Source organism: Acomys minous (genome assembly GCF_964271855.1).
Source record: "Acomys minous genome assembly, chromosome: 16".
Taxonomy (NCBI): Eukaryota; Metazoa; Chordata; class Mammalia; order Rodentia; family Muridae; genus Acomys; species Acomys minous.
The window spans coordinates 46,465,809-46,486,138 of NC_140498.1; the positions used below are offsets into that span (position 1 = coordinate 46,465,809).

General features: G+C 47.8%; 1 protein-coding gene across 1 annotated transcript in view; it reads left to right on the plus strand.

The window, feature by feature from the left end:
- The window catches only part of ABAT (4-aminobutyrate aminotransferase), an 83,120-nt gene that overhangs the window by 25,306 nt on the left and 37,484 nt on the right, over nt 1-20,330 (plus strand). Inside the window, exons 2-4 of the mRNA XM_084764749.1 lie at nt 18,064-18,178; nt 18,691-18,788; nt 19,751-19,780. Coding sequence (XP_084620875.1) covers nt 18,109-18,178; nt 18,691-18,788; nt 19,751-19,780 — 198 coding nt within the window. The 5' untranslated portion in view covers nt 18,064-18,108. The remainder of the gene's footprint in view (nt 1-18,063; nt 18,179-18,690; nt 18,789-19,750; nt 19,781-20,330) is intronic.

Genomic DNA, 20,330 nt, shown 5'->3' on the forward strand with positions numbered 1-20,330 from the left:
TGTGCTCAATTAGAAGTTCATTTTTCATTTTTCTCCGAAACAGCCCAGGCCCCAAGAGGCAGCCGGGGGAAGTGATTTCAGAAAATGAAATTTCATTTGCAGGGCGAGATGTGGGAACCCTGGCAGCTTGCCTGCTAAGATCCCGCAGCCAGTGTCTGCAAACTGGCAGCAAGTCACCGTGGCAGGGAATCCTTTGTGCTCAGCCTGGCCCTGAGTACCTGGGAGACTTGGCAGGCAACGGGCAGACAGCAGGCTTCGTGAATGCTGACTGTGACATGCAAAGTGTCCCAGGGACCCTGAGAGAGAGGGGATAGCCGGACTTCAACCTCTGCAAGCTTCTACTTCAAACCAGAGCAGATCAGATGGCTCCAGACCCACCTTAAGCCACCCCTCACCCCCTACCCCCCACCCCCACCCCCCTACCCCCACCCCTCACCCCCTAACCCCCACCCCTACCCCCCCACCCCCCATCCCCCGCCTCAGAGCTCCTCCTCTCTCCAGCCCCGCCTTCCCTCTTCCTTTGCTCTGATCTGCTTCTTAGTGGAGTCTCTCTGTCAAGGCCACCTCTCATCCTGTGGAGATAGAGCCATCTGTAAACTTCCCTGTCCGTTGCTTTGCAGGAAACTGTTTGTGACAGGCTTTGTGTAACCCAGGCTATCCCTGAGCTGCTGCGTCTAGCCTGGAATTCTTTTCTCCCAATTTAAAGGAGGATTTTATTTTGCCAGCGATATCATTTGTTAATTGCCGATGACGTTAAAAGATGTTTTGTACGTATATGTATCCTCGTTGTCCCCTCTTGTTTCCCTGCCGCTTCATTGAACCCCTTTCTCTCCCTTCATCTTTTGGAGTGCCTGTGACCCACTGCGTTACCTTAGTGTGACCTGCACAAATGGACGAGGTGTTATGTAGAGGAATACGAGCAGCTTACTAGTGGCTACAGCACTGAAGAAAATGGCTCTCCTTTTTATTTTATTATTGTTGTTATTATTATTATTATTATTATTATTATTATTATTATTATTATTATTTGGTTTCTCGAGACCGGGTTTCTCTGTGTAGCCTTGGCTGTCCTAGACTGGCTTTGTAGACCAGGCTGGCCTCGAACTCACAGCGGTCCGCCTGCCTCCTGAATGCTGGGATTAAAGACATGCGCCACCACGCCCAGCATGGCTCCCTTTTAATCATGATTTTCCAGGAGCCCCACCCCTGGCCGTCAGCCCTTGCTCCTCCCACACCCATTCCCCAAATTATGATTACAGGCGGTCACTACCCCACAGCACTTCAGGGAAGCCTCTGTCCTCCACACACAAGCCCCAAACCTATGGGCCCCTCACATCATCCATCCTGACCTCTGTCCTTACATTTGCCCAAGAACTCCAGTCTATTTTGCAGAGAACTGGAGAAAACTACTGATCAACTAAGAAAGACTATGCGCCTTCAGCTCTTAAAATGCCCGTGTCTTCAAAGGCAAAATGGCTAAAGGGGTGGGGGGTGTGCTTCAGGTTAAATGAGATAAAAAGCAACAAATTGAAATGCAGCGTGTAACCTGGGGTGGAGCTGGATCGGGGGATCCTAAGATTAGCCACAGAGACCTCTTGGAGAGAAATGGGGAAGTCTGAGCACAGACTGCATATTCAATAATAGTATTTCTCAATGGTACAGTTCATTTTCTCCGCCCGGGAGTCATTTACCCCGAAGTTCCACAGGAAGAAGTCTGGTTCTTAGAAGGTACAGGCTGGGGATAAAGGGATGAAATATTGCAATGGCGGCGACTCAGCTTAGAAGGCAGATTTAACAGAGAGATGGGATAGGGGTTCAGTATATTTTAGAGCTTTCTGTAAAACATAAAATATAAGAACCTGAGTTCAGAGCCGTGCAAAGCCATGGCGCACACTTTTAATCCCAGCACCCAGGAGGCAGAGGAAGGCGAATCACTGTGAGTTCAAGACCAGCCTAGTCCATAAAGTGAGTCCAGGACAGCCAAGGCTACACAGGGAAACCCTGTCTCAAAAAACAAAAAAAAACCAAAAAATTAAAATTAAAATTAAAGAACCTGAGTCCAGATCCCAGAACCCATGTAAGAAGCCAAGCATTGTACCCACATACCTGTAACCCCAGAGCTGTGGAGGATGGAAAATGGAGGATCTCTGGGGCTTGCTGGATTCCAGTCTAGGTCCAGGACCAGAGAGAGACCCTGAGAGAGCAGGCCACCCAGCATCCTTCCCTGGCCTCTGTGTGCATACACCAGACATGAAAGAAGAAATAAACAGAGTGTGTAGAAAAGTGTTCATCTAACAGTTGAGGGTTCTGTAGTGAGTAGTGACTAGTTCTGTTTTGTTTTTGTTTGGTTCGGTTACTGTCTTCTAGGCGTACTGGAAGTGGGACCCAGGGTTTTGCGCATGCTGCTAAGGAGTAATTCCTCCAGTGAGCGACACACCCAGCCTTTATATTTCTTAATGTTTATTTTGAGACAAGATCTCATTAAGTTACTCACAATGACTGGTCCTTAAATCATTCTGTAGCCCAGGCTAGCCTCAGCCTCCCAACTGCTTGGCGGTTTTTGTGACCACTGTGGCTGTGTGACACCGTGCCCACTTTCAACACAAATAGTTGCTGTATGGTTCTGATGTCAGTAGCTTAAAACAATGAGTCTTGGGGGGCTTTTTTTACCTGAAAATTTGATGACTGTCTTTGGCACTGGGTCTCATATGTCATGGACTCTGGCTTGCCTGTCACATTTCATGTACAGTCGTGAGGTGGGGAAGAGATGAATGATGACCTAAATACAGTCAAGGTTGACATCGAGTCAAGTTTGACATCGAGATTATATATATATCACAGAGGGTGAGTCCCAGTGGTGGCCTTTAGTGTCTCGTTTATAGCACAGAGTGTTACAAGTCTTCCACATACCCTGATGAGTTTCTCAGGCTTACCTGCCAAACAGATGCTCTCAGCCTCTGGGTTGCAGGCCTAAGACTGACTCTGGAGTTCTATAAAGAACTCCAGGTATACACAGCTGTTCAGTAGGAGCTTTACAGACAGGCACACCAAAGCCTCTGAAGTTGGGCCCTGAAGCTCTGGAAATGAGGCCCTGAATTGTTTTTGTTTTGTGTTACTTCCCTACCTGAATATGATCGCTCCTTAGAGGGACCAGAAACTGGAGTATTTGTAATTGTGCTCCTGGATCTTCGGGCTCTTCCAAGGAGAGATGAAGGAGGAGGAGGAGGAGCAGCCATTTGGAGCAGGCGTGGGTAGACTCCTGTCAGTCATCTGAGATCCTCCAAGATCTGGAGCGCAAAGAATGTCACTCTGTGAAGTCAGATGTGTTTCCTTGGCTTATGGTCTGCCATGGAATGGAATGCAGAGGTTTTCCTGCCTGCTTCTACCACCCCCACTCAGGTCCTTAAAGCTGAGTATTGTATCTCATGGTAGTAGGTAGTCAGGAAATACCAGTATCTAACAATGGATGGATGGATGGATGGATGGATGGATGGATGGATGGGCGAATGGATGGACAGATGGACAGGTAGATGGATGGATGGATGTGTATATGGATGGATGGATGGATGTGTGGATGGATGGATGCATGGATGGATGAATGAATGGGTGCATGGGTGCGTGGGTAGGTGGATGGATGGATGAGTGAATCAACAGACTAAAGGGAAAGATCAATATAAAAATATTTTAAGTAAACAGTGAAATAGTCCATGCTCTGCCGGCGTGAAACTGTAGCTCAGTGGCAAAGTGCTTGCCTAACATGCACAAAGCCTTGGCTTTGGTTATCAGCACCACCTAAGCTGCACATAGTTATGTACATCTGTAATCCCAGCACTCAGGACGTAGAGACAAGAGGATCAAAGGTTCAAGGTCATACCCAGTGACAGAACAACCTCAAGGCCAAGTTAGCTACATCAGACAGTGTCTCAAAAAATAAAGGCCGTGTCATTTAAGTTTGTAGGTGACCTGAGCATGGTAGATATTAGCAACTGTTAAAACTGGTGGGCGGAGGGTGACCACAGGCAAGGCTAGTCAGGCCTGCCTTGTAATTGAAAGCTTTCGTAACAAAGCCAGGCACCCTGGCCCATACCTATAGTTATAACACTTGAAGGCTGAGGCAGGAAGATCACCATGTAGCCTGGGCTACAGAGTGAATTTTAATTCACAGAATACAGAGTGAGAGACTGTCTCAAAACAAAACAAAACATTACAAAAACAAACAACAGCAAACACAAAAAAAACAGAGAGGGAGGGAGAAAGGAAGGGAGGGAGGGAGGAAGACAGAAAATGCAGATGAGTGGCATCTAACCTGATACTGAAGGTAAAAAAGAAAAGCTTCCTAGAGGAGGCAAGCTGAGTACACCACAGAAGATGCATACCGGAAGGTGGTTATGTTGGTTAAGCTCCTGCCTCATAACATGAAGATCTGAGTTCAGACACCTGGCGCTCAAGAAAAACCTGCCATGCCTGGAACCCCAAGGTTTGGGGTACAGAGACAGAAGGATCCGAAGCTCACTGGCTACCTGATCAGTGAGCTCCAGGTTCTGCGAGCAGCCAACCATCTCAAAACAGTAAGGTGGAAAGTGATGGAGGAAAACTGTCACCATTACCTTCTAGCTCCACATGCAGGTGCATCCAAATGCACATGGCACACACACACACACACACACACACACACAGAGCTGTATGCAAAGAGAAGAGACAAAAGATGCCTGGGGCTCTGTGCCTTCTATCCAGCAAGGGACGTGGATAGAAAAGGCATCACCGCTAACAACTGGTTGAGTGACAGAAAGGCAGTGTCTGCCCAGCTCAGGTGAGACACCCAGCTAAGGGAGGTGAGGAGTACATTGTATCCCCCAAGACTGTAGCTTTATCCTTGGGGTAGGTCATATCCAAGCAAGAGAACAGCTACGTTAGTTTTGCTACACATGAAAGTAAAAAGGTTTAATGAAAAGCCTGAAGCTAGCCCGTGTAGCCTTTCTCCCTCCACCTGGTGGACCGCTAGGGATTTCAAACATTTCCCTATGATTGGTTTACAGGTCTGGAGCAGGGCATGGTGGTGCACCCCTGTAATCACAGCACTTGGGAGGCCGAGGCAGGCAGATCTCTGTGAGTTCGAGGCCAGGCTGGTTTACAAAGAGAGCTCCAGGGCAGCCAGGGCTACACAGAGAAGCCCTGTCTCAAGAAAAACAAAAAACCAACAAAACCAAACAACAACAAGGTCTGCTTTGCTTCAACTGGCAAGTGTCAATCAGAAATAAGGAAGGGGCACTTCTCTCCAAAGAAAGTTGGGAGCTAGGCACCTCGGGAGTAGCTGTAGCTGTGGGCACATTGACAGCCTCCCCCATCCTGGAAAGAATGCTACATAGCATAAATTCGGTCCCAGTCCCAGTTTTGCTTGTCTAGATTCTTAGCTCCCTGTGGAGAAAAGCTGATTCTTTTTAAGAGAGACAAAGTAACAGTGGCCGGCCTTGAGCACTGATAACCAGGAGCCACCTGTGACCCAGCCTCCCCCGGAGGCAGCTTCATGGCTCAGCTCTCAGTCCCCGTGTCCCCACCACCACCCCCCCCCCCCCCGCACTTCATCAATTCCCGTTCTCTTCACTAAGCAAACCTAAACAACTCAAAAGACATTGTGGGGGGCCCAGTTATACCCCTGAATGGCTCCCGCTAACTGCTTTCTGCTAAGCCTATGTGAAGGCTCCAAGCAACCTCTGAGTGGGTGGATTGAATTTTATATCTCATGTAGATAGCCACAGGGAGGTAGGTCCAGGCTGGAGGATTTTCTAAAGAGAGACCCAGGTACCATCCAGGTGGCCCGGGTGTTTGGTGGGTACCAGATAGCTGTTATGGCCACACCAAAAGCAAGCACACTGCACAGCTCCAGAATCAGACCCTCCTGCTGTGGCCGGAATGTAGCCCGGTGGGTAGAGAGCTTGCCCTAGGCCTGATGCCCGGATCACATAAAGCCAGGAGTGATGGGCCACATCTGTATCAGACTAGGGAAGAGAAGACAGAAAGATCAGAAGTTAAAGATCATCCTTGGACACATAGTGAATTCATAGTGAGCTAGCCTGGGATAAATGAGACCTTATCCAAAAATAAAAAATTGAAAAAGACTAGGGAACATCTGAACAGTTTTTCCACACATGGCACTACCTTCTCAAGAGCTAAAGAAATCATTGTAAAAAAAAAAAATCTAAGCCTGGGAAAAATTCGTAAAATGCCATGCAAGCATGGGGACTCAGGCTTCACTCCCCAAAACTCAGCATGGGGGGATGGGCATTGTGCCTTGTACACTTGGAAGATTTTTCTGGAGTCTGCTGGCCAGCTAGTCTAGATGAACTAGTGGGCTCCAGGCACCAGGAGAAACTACTTCAAAAAAAATAAGGTGCAGAGTGACCTAACACAGACCTCTGGCATGCACCCCTTAACCCACACACGCACACACATGTCTCTGTATGTGCACACACCGAAAACAAAAGGAAAGGGCTGGTTCCATCACTCCTCCGGCTTCGAGGCACACACCATGAGGTACACACTCTTGCTTTGGAGGGAAGGAACTACATGTAGGTCTCAGATTTCAGATGACTACAAGGCTGCTGGTGGTGAACCTCAGTTATGACTAGAACCCCACAGTCCTATCTGCCAGGCTGGTACCACAGGCTGAGCCGTGTCGGCCGCTCAGCTAAGGGACCGTGGGTTCTGTCTCTTCCCCAGCCTCCAGCAACACAGACTAGACTCCCCTGGTGTGAGGCAGGGAAGTAAGCATAGGGCTTTATCCCAGAACCTACGATTGCCCTAAAACCCAACACTGAGCAGAACCTAATGAGCCAGGCCTATGCCTGTTGACAGAGCCTCTAGATTCACCTGCGGAGGTGGACTGCAATTTCAATGAGCGTTACCTTCAGCCCGCTGCAGCAGGCAGGCTACAGCAACCCTGGACCTTCATCCCTTCAGTGGACTCTGGGTACAGTGAAGCATTGTGGGACTGCTGGCCATGGGATTCCTCACCCATCTCTCCTCATCTAACTCCAACACAACACAGACAGCACCAGTATCCACCTGGGAAGAGAAAAGGGAAGTGGACATCAAGTGAGCCCATTCCTCTGTGGTGCTCAGTGTCTGAGCCCTGGCTGATGATGGTGGCTAAGCCATGGAGCCCATCCTGGCCTCAGATGGATGTGTGAAGTTAGAAGAATCTCTTTAGAAAGTATCTGCCTGTAATAGCACCTCAGCTAAGATTTGGGGTCCACTTGGACACGGAGCCTCTTAACACTGAAACAATAACATCACAGCAACTACAGACTCCCATCAGTCCTGGGCTCAAGCGCTTACTGTCTAGGCTAAAGTCCCCGCAGGAACTGCAGATGGATATGCAGCACGCCTAGAATGTCGGGACTGAAACAAATGAGGCCAGGGCGAATAGCCAGGCTGGCTGTGTAATGAGAGACCCTGTCTCAAAACCAACAACAAAACAAACATAGCTTCCGGGGAGGTCTGGCGGTACGACTGCCCGTGTAAAGCACCACCAAGCCTCAGTTCTCCAGGGCTGTATGGAAAGCTAATCGAACCCAGGGAGTGAGCTGGCCGCATTCCTCCAGTTTCTGCCTCAGTACTTGAGTTCCGCTGTCAGGCGGAAACAGGAGACCAGTAAACCTTTCCCTACCTAATTTGCTTTTGGTCGTAGTGTTTTACCACCAGAGCAGTAGGCGTGGGTGAGTTCATGTGTGTGCCACGCGATGGTCCTACCTAGGTATCTATAATCTCTCTAAACCTGGGGAGTTGTTTTGCTATTATCTCTTTATAAAGATACCTTTTTGGCATTCCCAGTCCCCTTTGGACCCCAACAACTTGGATACGTGCACTTTCAATGCTGTCCCAAAGCCCTCAAAGCCTTCTTTATTCATGTCTGCTCTTCCCCTATCAAGTTGTGTATTCTCGAGTAGTCTATCATGGGGAGCGCTGAGGTTCCTGTTTGATCTAGTCTGCTATAGATGCCTTCCGTCATGTTCTTTTAAAATGTGACTAGTCTCTCTTCGAACTTAATGACTTCTTAAATTTTAGTGCACACATGTGCGCATGTATTAGTGAAGGTACGAGAGGAGGCCAAACGAGGCCATCAGACCTCCTGGAGCTGGAGTTACAAGCGGTTGTGAGGTGCCTGATGTGGGTGCTGGGAACTGAACTCTGGTTCTCTAAGAGCAGCAAATGTTCCTAACCACCTAGGCAGCTGTCCAGCCCAGGTGCTTTGTTTTTGTTTTTGTTTTTAAAGTTAAGATATTTTTGTTTTCACTTTTATAAAGTAGTAATTGTTTCTGCTTTTTTGTTGTTGTTGTTAAATGTCATAAACTCAGCTTAGAGGGGGCGGTGCACATCTTTAATCCCAGCATTCTGGGGGCAGAGATGGGCAGATCTCTGTGAGTTCAAGGCCAGCCTGGTCTACAGAGCAAGTTCCAGGACAGCCAAGGCCACACAGAGAAAGCCTGTCTCGATAAAGAAAAAGTCATAAACTGTCTCTCTCCTTCCCTCTCTCTCTCTCATAAAATACCCTGGTTTTACTTATGTCCACAAATAGTTCAAAAAATATATATAAACTCTTCAAGTGGAAGAGCAAAGAAGTAATGAACTCAGGATGTCTTCTCTTCTGGACTGTGCTATCTCAGAGCAAACCGCTCACATGTACAAGCTGTAACCTCACAGCAACTGGAGTGTCCACTGCGTTCTGCTCTGCCGCAGTGAGATGTGACGCTCAGCCTTGACACTGAGTGCCAGGAGGGAGAATCCAAAAGGAACCCGGACAGTTGTGATTCTAGCTGTGTGGTACCCTATAGTGGAAGATTCTTTTTTGTTTTTTTTGTTTTGTTTTGTTTTGTTTTCTCGAGACAGGGTTTCTCTGTGTAGCCTTGGCCATCCTGGACTCACTTTGTAGACCAGACTGGCCTTGAACTCACAGCGATCCGCCTGCCTCTGCCTCCCGAGTGCTGGGATTAAAGTAGAAGATTCTTAAAACAAATGTTTAACTCTCTCTCTCTCTCTCTCTCTCTCTCTCTCTCTCTCTCTCTCTCTCTCTCTCTCTCCTCTCTGAAAAAAATCGTATGTTGTTTAACATGGTGATCTCTAGTTCCTTCAATTTTCTTGCGAATGATATCGTTTCATTCTTTGGAGCGGAATAAAGCTCCGTTGCGCATGTGTGCTTTGTTTCCTTTACCCACTCCTCCACTGGCCGGCTCCAGCGTGGCTGTTGTGAATGGTGCTGCAGTCAGTACGGATGTCTAAGTGTTCCGCGGTATGTTGACGTAGACCCCCCCCCTCAGGTAAACACTCAGGAATGGTGTGCTGGGTCTAAAGATAGTTCTAGTACTAGTTCTCTGAGGAACTTCCGTACTGACTCCCATAGCAACTGATCAGTTTTCTATTCCCGCCAGCAGGGTACGTGGGTACGTGGGTTCCCCTCCCTGAAACCTTGCGGTGTCTGCTGCTCTTTGTTTTCTCAGTGGTAGCCGGTCTGATTAAGAGTGAGATGAAGTTTGCGTTTCCGGTGCCAAGGGTGTTATTCCTCATTAGTCCTCAAGTTCTTCTTCAGGTTTTAGTCCTCCGTCAGATGCGCACCTCGCGGTTTCTCCCGTGTGCGAGCTCTCTTCGCTGTGCTGATCGTCTCCAGTGATGTGGAGAAGCTTTTCCATTTCCTGCACTCTCGTTTGTCAGTTCTTGGTTTTGTTTTGTGCACTCTGAGAGACCTTTTTGGAAAAGTCCTTTTTTGGGAGCCTGCATCTGGAATTTTCTCTGTGCTTTCCTTTCCCAACCTCAGAGTTCCCGGGTGTTTAATAGAATAGAGGTCCGTCTGTTTTGAATTCAATTTCACCCGGGGTGAGAGGGAGAGATCTGGCTCTGCTCTCCTCTGTGCGGATGTTCGCTACACCCAGCACTGCGTGTGGAAGAGGCTGTCTTTTCTCCAGTGGATTCTTCTGGCATTTTTGAACAATCAGACAACTGTGCGGGTTCAGGCCTAGGATTGGACTCAGTTCTACGTCCCGTGCTCTACTCCAGTGCCCCGGGTTTCTGGTTTTCTGCCAGGAACCCTGTTTGTTACTGCCAAGTCTATAGCAACTGAAATATAGTATTTTAATGCCTCCAGCGTTTTTCTTTGTTCTCAGGATTGCTTTGCTGTCTGGGGCCTTTTTGCTTTTGTGTAAATTTTAGGATTGTTTTTTCTAGGTCTGCTAGAACGTCATTGGAAAAGATATGGGATTGCATTGATCCTCTTTGTTAATATAGCAATTTTCACTGTATTCCTTCCTGCATTAATGCTTCATAACCCAATACCAAATTATCTGAAAAAAACAACAAATCAAGGAAGCAGCCCTTTTCCTGATAGCTACAAAGACAAAATGCCTATGAATAAGTTGAATCAAAAGTCAGATGATCCCTAATGCACACTATAAAACACTGATGAAAGAAACTGAAAAGGACACACAACTGGAAAGAGTCGACGCTCGTGAATTAGATAAAAACAATAGTGTTAAAACAGCCTCACTACCTGAAGTGGTCTGCAGAGAAAGTGCAATCCCTAGCAAGAGTTGAAAGGTGTTTCCTCAGAAATAGAAACAAACACAAGGCTGGAATGCATATGCACACACCACACATACTCACACACTCACATAGACAGAGCAGCCTTGATTTTGCCAGAAGAGAGCATCCGATCCCAGTATAGATGGCCCTGAGTCACCATGCAGTCGCTGGGGATGGAACTCAGGATGCCTGGGATAGCAGACAGTGCTCTTGACCCCTGAGGCATCCCTCTCTCTCTCTCTCTCTCTCTCTCTCTCTCTCTCTCTCTCTCTCTCTCTCTCTCTCTCTCTCCCCTCTGGTTCTCTTAGGTGCCCACCCTTGCTCATTTCTAGAACACCATTCCTCTGTCTTTACACAAGTCACCGTGAGATTATAAAACACCATGAGGCAGGCTGAGGGAACTCGCTCTCATTTATAGAGGGAGGGGGTGCCCCTGCTTTAGCAAAACCAAGGGTAATGTTTCCAGGCGACTTCTGGAAGAAGGAAAGCGATTTGAACTGAAACCTGCGTTGCAGGCCACCCATCATTTCTTTGTGAATGAGGCCCTGCTAACCATCTGCGAGGACCCAGGGCTCTGGCTTTATTGGTTGCCGTGGCGACCCCCTGGCCTAGAGAGACACTTGGCCATTGTGTGCCATTGTGTCCCATTGAGTCTGCAGGAAAGCTGCCAGCTGCAGTGCGAGAAAGGAATGTCCCAAGATCCTGCCAGGACTTTGTTTTAGGCTGAGTGAGATAGGGGAATGAAAAAGAACATTCTGGAGCCCCCCAAGAGGCTGCAGGGGAGGAGGTGTGTTGTTTGCTAATCAACAGTTCATGCAAAGATTTCCTGTGTAAAGGGTCTGCGCACCGAAGACATGTCAGACACCATCTTCAAGGGCTTTGTCAAGCAGTTAGTATTTATTCAATGCAGATAGCAGGGACCGGTGTCCCAGGCCTCAGTTTACACTCTGCCCTGTCCACAAAGGAGGTATATTTGATATGACCCCCATTTTACAGAGGAAGAAACTGAGGCATAGAGCGGTTACTTAACATGCCTGAAGTCACAGCACAGGAAAATTAAAGAAATAGAATCAGAGACGAGGAGAGGTGTGTGTGTGTGTGTGTGTGTGTGTGTGTGTGTGTGTGTGTGTGTGCTTGCCAGAATGTGCACATGCCAGAGTTTACATTTGTCCCTCCTCACCCTATGTTTGTTTGTTCATTTGTTTGTTTTGAGACATGATCTCATTGTGTAGTCCAGGCTGTGTAGACTGAGCTGGCCTCAAACTCAGAAAGAGCCACGTGCCTCTGCCTCCTAGTACTAGGATTGAAGGCATGCTCGCCAGCGTGGCTCAACCTAGCTTTTGAGACCTTCTCTCTCACAGAATCTGTAGTTCTCCAATTGGACCAGATGCCCAGTGAGTCCTGGGGATGCTTCCATCTCTGCCTCCCAATGCTGGAATTACTGACTTGCTCCAAAGTGTGTGACTTTTAGTATGTGTGCTGTGGCTTAGCGTCAGGGTCCTCCAGCTTATGATGCAAGCCCTTTATGAACTGAACCATCTCTCCAGCCCCTGAGGTGTCATTCTTTTTTTTGAAGGGCGCAAAGAATTGGGAGATGTGGTTGGAATTAATGAAAAAGAATCTGATTTTCTTGTAAACACCACATACCTCCTTTGCAGTGGCCACCACATGATTCGTTCTCTCGTGTCATGATCTTCGGGGTCAGAATCCGTGTGCCCAGGATCTGTGGTCATGTCTACCCTACGGTGGTTAGGAGAAGTGATGCACTTGTGTCCAGAGCTCCTCCGCTGTCCTGGTGGTACAAGTGAGGTGCAGGCTTATTGGTTTGAGTGGGGCCTTGACACAGTCTGGTACAACCAAGGCCACCAGTCTCTGGCCTGTCATCTCTAGGAACTTACACAAGCCTGTCAGCCAAGGCAGACAGATCCTGCTGACAAATCAAGTTAGCTATAAAGTACATCAGAGGCTGGGGATATCACCTAGTGCACCAAGTATTTGCCTAGCAGGCCTTGGGTCGGAGCTCCAGCAAAGCAGTCTGGTGGTGCATGCCTGTAATCCCAGCACTCAGGAGATGGCTTCAGGAGGATCAGAAGTTCAAGGTCATCCTTGGCCACCGAGCACCCTGTCTTAAAAAGAGAAAAAGGCAAGATTTGAATGTCATGGGTAGGTAATAGCTGTGAGTGGAGGCTTTCTGCTCCTGTCACCGTCCCTGCAGAGGGAATGCCCTGGGAGGGCTTTGTTATTTGGGGCTTGGGTATTGTTTGGTTTTGGGTGACTCAGGCACAAGGACAAGCACAAGCAAGGCCAAGTGACCTCCCCCAGAGCAGATTAGAAGGGTTTTGATTGGAAGAGGTGGTTCTGGTTTTCTTCCTTGCCATTTTACCTGAGTTCTTCTCACTTTGTGGATCAGAGCACTGGGCTAGGGCTCCGTGCCAGTCCTACTCCAGCCCACCCTCCCACTGCACAGGGCAGTGGGAAGAGGAGGCTCAGGGACCAATTAGCATTTTAATTAAAGGAAAGGGAATGGAGAAGTGGGCTGGCCTCAGGCCTTAGCTATCTGGGTAGACCAGCGTTTTCAGCGTGGCTTGGTGGAGGTAGAGCAGAGGTTTCAGCTGGTACTCCGGAGCTACCGCACAGCCGGAGCAAAAGTTCTTTTGGTTCGCCAGGCTCTCTGATAATCACCATGCTGTTTAATTGATTTCAAATTTCTCTCTCATTTCTGATCACACCATAGGAAAAGGCCTTACCGGGTGTTCACCTGTCTGCTCTCGGCTAGTTTTCCAGTCTATCATTTGGTTGGTTGGTTGGTTGGTTGGTTGGTTGGGAAAGGCAGGGGAGGATGCATGTTGTTTTGTGACAAGGTCTGGCGTAGAGCAGGCCAACCTAGAACTCAATACATATCTAAGAATGGCCTAGAACTTCTTCCTGCTTCCACCTTAGTTCCACCCAGCACTCGCAAGCCTAGTTTATGCAGTACCAGGAATAGAACCCACAGCTTCCTGAATACTAGGCAAGCACTCTACCAACCCAACTACCTGGACAGCCTTGGATTTTCCCATTCGTCAAGTTCCACATCAGTGGAACATCTAACAAGCAGCTTCATCTGTGACATAGCCCGTTTCTATGTTTGTCTCTTCATCCACTGATGAACCCTTGGCTTGCGCCAGCCTCTTGCCTATGGTGAACAGTGGTGCAGTGAGCACGTGGTGTGGTCTTATTTAGGTCCCGTTTTCAGTCTTCTTATTACACAGTGTCTGAGTGGAGTCGGTTACTTGGCAATTCTGTTTAATGTCTTGAAGAACTCACAGGCTTTTGTTGTTTTTAGTTAGAGTCTCTCTATGTAGCCCAAGCTGGACTTGGTCTCCCTTAGTGCTGGGATGACAGGAGGAGTGAACCGCCACAGCCGGTTTAGGAACTGTTAATCTCACGAGCCGAGAATAAGACCGCGACTTTAGAGCCAAAGCCGAAGCAAACTTTAAATGAATAGTGGCCAGGATGATGGACTCTGGCCAGGTCCATTCTGGGGTTCCCCCCAAAAATGATGACAGGTCACTTTTTACAGAAGCTTATAAAGATCGGGCCAAATCAGGTGCAAGCATGCATCCTGACGTACTCTCTGCTGCAGACCTCCCACCTACCTCCAATCAGGGGCAAGCATCCAATCCGACATATTTCCTGCCTATAGACCTCTGGCCTACACGTGACCAAGCATATCTTGTGTAATTGGGTCAAACAAACTCGTTTAGGGGAGCGGAAAAGCATGTGGCTTATTATCTTCAACACAGACAACCTCCAGCGTTCTCGGAGCGTCTGTCCTCGGCAAGTGGCTTACAGGTTAGAGACATTCTTGCTTTGTGCATCTCTTAGGCACAGTGATTAAAACATAAAACATAACCTTGGCTCTCACAGGAACTATAATTCTGGGACTGGCTTAGCCAGCAAAGGCACTTGCAACCAAACCTGGAGTCTAAACTCGGTTGCTGAGATCCACGTGGTAGAAGGAGAGAATTGACTTTGAGAGTCTGTGCTCTGACCTCGACCTTTCTACATGTGCATGCCACACAGGGGCACCGGGGGTGGGGGTGGGGGGGGGAGTGTTGTAACTTTTTTAAAAGGAGCCATAACTTCTTTGATTCATTTGTTTATTGAAATAGGGTCCTGCTATACAGCAGCCCTTGCTGGCCCCCACCTCCTGCACGGTGTCTTAGTTACCTTCCCGTTGCAATGATAAAGCACCATGACTGTGGCAGTTTATGGAAGGCAGGGTTTGTTTGAAGCCCCAAGCCCAGAGGGTTAGAGTCTGTCACCGTCCAGTTGTGGAGGCATGGCAGCAGGCAGACATGGTGGCTGAGACAAGCAAGCTCGTAGCTTGAGGCACAAGGATGAAACAGAGGGCAACTGGAAATGGTGAGGGTGTTTAACCTCCTAAACCTCCCCAAAACAGCGCCGCCAACCCGCAAGTGAATATTCAAATGCATGAACCTATGGGGGAACATCCTCCTCTACTCTCTGTCCAGATGTGTGTGTCATATAAGGGCAGAACCCGAATATCCAAGCATCCACACCAACATCAAGACTCAGGATTGTGGTGTTATTCCCTGGCCTGCTCTGTCCTCTCTCCCACATGAGTGTCCCACAACAAGCCTATTATGTGCTCATGGTGACCCTAGCCTGAACCCAAGTCCTCTGACAGCGGCTGGGTGGCCTCGTATCCTGGAGATTTGTCTCTGCAGAAACCAGAACAGGCGCTGTGCTTGGGGTCGACTCCAGCAAAGCCTAGCCCTCCCACCCCATCCAGCTCCGGCCTTCTATCTGGATGCTCCCTCTACCGCCCCCGCACATCAGACACCACTGAGCACCACTCTGTCTCAGCTCCCTTTTCTTCTTTGGCTTTTGGAATCTGCTTAACTTTGCAGTTCCGGTGACAATCCCCTGGCCGAAGCTAGAAGGAAGCACCCCACCTTCCCATAGCACGTTGCACATAGCAGTCAATCCTGATTCTGTTGTGGAGCTGTTTGCCTTGCTGGGTTTTGTGGGCTTTACAATGTATCACTGGTGGACTTTGACCTTGCTATGTAGCCTAGACTGGCCTTGAACTCGGGGTCCTCCTTAATCAGCCTCCCAGAAGCTGAGGTTGCAGGCACACTGCCATTCCTGGCCTTCAGCTTTTGTATTATGTGAAGTTGACAGTGAACTGGAGACTTTTTTTAATAATATATTTTATTTATTCATATTACATCTCAATTGTTATCCCATCCCTTGTATCCTCCCATTCCTCACTCCCTCCAACTTTCCCCTTACTCCCCTCCCCTATGACTGTGACTGAGGGGGACCTCCTCCCCCTGTATATGCTCATAGGGTATCAAGTCTCTTCTTGGTAGCCTGCTGTCCTTCCTCTGAGTCTCACAAGTCCTCCCCATCCAGGGGATGTGGGAACTGGAGACTTTTTATATGTGTACCTTGCCGGCATATTTTAAGAAATTAATGACAGGATGAATAAAGCAGACTAGTACATTGACTTCTCCCATCCTTTCTCGGATCATGGCCCTCTGCCAAAGAATTAGAACCATGTGTTACCCATTTTTTCTCCCTCCTCTGCCTAAGTGATTTAGTGTTTGCCTATAGCAGCTGCTAAATTAACTCTCGTTGGTTGAATTAATGGGCAAGAAAGTGAATGAAGAGCAGGGACTCTTCTGATTATTTGAAATATACTGTGGAGAGTGAGCGGCTGACGGAGATTGTTTTGACATAAGGTGAGCTTCGGCTGCAGGGCACCAAAATGTCACACCACAGTCACTAGGACATGTTTTTCCAAAGTGGCTTGTCATTGAGAGTGCATGGGTGTGACTTTTATGGGCTATTCAAACACTGGTGCTCAAGTCCTTCAGCACTCTTGCGTTCTCAAAAGCACATTAATTAATTAATTAATTTGTTTGTTTGTTTATATTTAAATTTATTCATTTTTATATTATCTGTGAGCGTGTTGCCTGCATATATATACGTATGCCCAGCACATATGTGCTTGGTGCCTGAGGAGGTCAGAAGATGGCAGTGGACCCCCCTGGAACTGGAGGTACCAATGGTCGTGAACCACGATGCGGGTGCTGGGAATTGAACTCGGGTCCTCTGCCAGAGGATCTTGCTGAGCCATCTCTCCAGCCCTTCAGGAACATACCTAATGGAGGCCACTTGAGCTATGTGAAGTCTCCATGCACTGAGAAAAGCGGCCTTAAGTGAGCGGGGAGGACGGCCTTTTCTACATGGTTACCCCGCTGCTGAATGACCAGGCTGCCCTTGAGTTGGATATATTACAATCAACATTTTAAAAATCCATTACGTCATCAAGAAGAGAGTATTGTTTCCAAGTTAATTTATGATCACACATAGTTTTAAAGCTTACTGTTTTTTCCCCTACCTTTTGTCTTATGAGAAGAAATAAAACAGAGTCTCTGAATTACTTCCTTTCTGAGACAGGATCTCATTGTGTGGCCTCTGCCTGCCTGGAATTCACTACGGAGAGGAGGCTCCAGCTCACAGATGTCTGCCTGCCTCTTCCTCCTAAGGCCTGGGGTTAAAGTCATGAGCTACAATGCTCAGCCTTAAACAACAATGGCTTTTTTATTCTTCAAGTTCGGTATCTACTGTGGCTAGGCTAACCAAATTAATTAGTCTCTTACAAGTAATTTGTCACAGTCCCACAACGAATGCAGTCACTCCTGAGAGTGCCCCTCAGATCTGAAAGGGGGGGAACATTATTTGCTGGACAACTGAACAGACATCTGGCCCCAGACAATGTACTCGTTGGAGCATTTCAACCTACACTCACATGACTGTCTTTCCAAGTGTTAAGTCTCTAGAACAGAGCACAGCTAGCTCTGGGATGGATCCTCCCAAGGACAAAAGATAAGATTGCATAGAGTCAATACTGTCCAGTGTCCATCAAGAACTCTGCCCACAAACATCAGAAACTACTCCAGCCATAGGGCTGGCAAGTAAAACAAAAGTGGTCAGGAAACTTCCACACTTCTTTACAAGAGTATTGTTCTGGTAGGAACTCCTTCCTGTTATTGCTTATGTTTCCTTTTGCACAAGGGGACATCCATGAATGCAACACCACTGGCTCTCTTCATTTACAGGAGAAGGGGTGTAGATTTTGCCACTACATCCAACTTTCTTCATGGTTTTCAGGCTAAACCTCAGGTCCTCGTGTTACTTAGCAAGCACTTTACCAATTTCTCTGGGCCTCTGTTTCTCCATCTAGAAAGTGGGTATGCTCATCCTTTCTGGAGTGTGGAAGACAGAAGGAAAAAGTATGTAAAATAAAGTATTCAGCACAAAATGAACTTGATTTAACAGAGTATTCTGCATACAACAAATGACTTTATGTATCCTAAGAGTCTTTTCCACAAAGTGGGCAGTCAGGGGGAGGGGGCCGGTCAGACTGCAGCGGTGTGTTCCCTATGGGTCTAAGTCTGTGTTTTTGGTGTCTTTCAGGACAGCAGCAAGTGAAGGGGGTTCCTCTTCCTGCAGGAGGAGGTCATGGCCTTCTTGTTGGTCACCCGAAGGCTGACCTGCAGCTCCCAGAAAAGCCTCTGCCTCTTTGCACCTGGTAAGTCCCCCAAGGCCTTGGCATGACCTGCTCCTCAAGAGACACAGTGCAGCCGGGCGATGGTAGTGCACACCTTTAATCCCAGCACTCAGGAGGCAGAGGCAGGTGGATCACTGTGAGTTTGAGGCCAGCCTGGTCTACAAAGTGAGTCCAGGATAGCCAAAGCTACACAGAGAAACCCTGTCTCAAAAAATTGAAAGAGGGGGGGGGCAGGGAGGGAGGGAGGGAGAAATGTCTGTGCTATATGGAACGGAAGCTGGGTCAGCTCCTTTGCTGCTTTTGATGGGAGCATGCCTGCTTTTCTACATTGGTCCCGGCTTTTCTGTTCTGGAATCATCATTCTCACAGTGTCTAGATTTGTTCAGATGCAGTGTTTTGGGGCAGCTTTGTCAGAGCAAAGCTGAGGTCCTGGGATCACTTGGAGACCACCCACTAAGGACTGAGGGCATCTGTTAGGCCTAAACCTCCTTGTATCTTGTCACCAGGGGTCTCATTTATCCTTTGTATTACAGGATCCAGATACATCAGTCAAGCTGCTGCCAAAGTTGACGTTGAATTCGATTATGATGGCCCACTGATGAAGACAGAAGTCCCAGGGCCCAGATCTCAGGTGAGCCAACCACACCTGAGACAAAGACCCAGGACGTGGGTGCACAGGCAGCTTAGAGACATATGTGTGAGATATGCGTGAAACAAACCGGGCCGTTGTGAAGGCTTCAAGAGTGTCTCATGTCTGCTGTCACAAGGATGTTGCCTCACAGCCAGTCACAGTCTGGGACATGTGACATTGAGATTGCTCATGCATTTAGGGCTAACCAGCAGTGGGGTAGGTAGATGGCCTTGCTGGAGCCATCTGCAGGCCTGAGGGGTGGCTGGCTATCGGCTGGTACATACAGCTCATGACTACAGTGGCTTGCCTTGAACTTACAAACAATACTGGAAGTCACAGTGTACGGCATGGGCATCAAAGATCTCTGACTGACTCTGATCTCAAAAGACTAAGATAAATCTAACATAAAGAAGGCAACATGTACAAAGTGATAATGGTGCAGAACAGGTGACTAACCTGGGGATGGGGGGAAGGAGCCACAGGCGTGAGGGCAGGACATGGGCTAGCACATTTGGCTGATACAAGCACCAGCCACTAAGCCCGGTGACCTGGGATTAATTCTCAGTAACCCATATGGTGGGAGGAAAGAACTAACTCCTGTAAATTGTCCCTTCCCCTTCACATGTGCAGTGTCATGGATATATACCCACCCACAAACAAATAAAATTAAAAATTTTAAATGTAAAATGAAACAAGGGCTAGTAATGTAGGGCACTTGGCCAGCATGGACAAGATCCTGGGTCTCTAATATGCTTATTATGATTGCCACCTACTGTGTTGCGGAGTACATTTCTATCAATTATTTATATTAAGTATTTTTTAAAAATATTTATTTATGATATTGACTAACAGTCTATGAAGTACTTGGCATCAGAGTGGAAAGCAAAGCCTCAAGAACTGGGGCTTTTGAGCTCTGACAGGAGCATGTCACCTGTGGCTGATGCTTTTGTTCTTGCCTGCAGGAGCTAATGAAGCAGCTGAACACAATCCAGGTGAGTGAGTGCAAGGCGATTCCTTCTGAAATGATTTTACTTATGTGTGCATGTCTGTATGTGTATTGTATATGTGTAGTTGCCCATGGAGGCCAGAAGGGGGGGTCAGATCCCTCCTGGAGCTGGAGTTGCAGGCAGATATGAGTTATCTCACATGGCTGCTCCGAACCAAATGCGGTCCTTTGCATGAGCAATACAAGCTCTTACCCACTGACCCATCTCTCCAGCCCATGTTTTTATTTCCTCATTTTTATTTCTTGGTGGCTTCTCTGAGGCTTACCACAGATTCTTTAGCTTGTCAAAAACATGCTTCTGAGTTACTTCTCAGCCTTATTTCTTGTGATAAACAAACCAGACATAAATTTTCACAAAATACAAGACCGTAGCTCCTTGAACCGATTTAAAGCAAGCCACTTGTGTCATTTTTCCCCGAGAAAGATGTAGAAGCTTGCCAGCACCCACAGATTCCCATGTGCTGTAGAACAAACCGGATGCCGACTGTTTCCACAGTTCAAGCTTATCCCTAAGAGACTAGGAATCTGGGGACTAG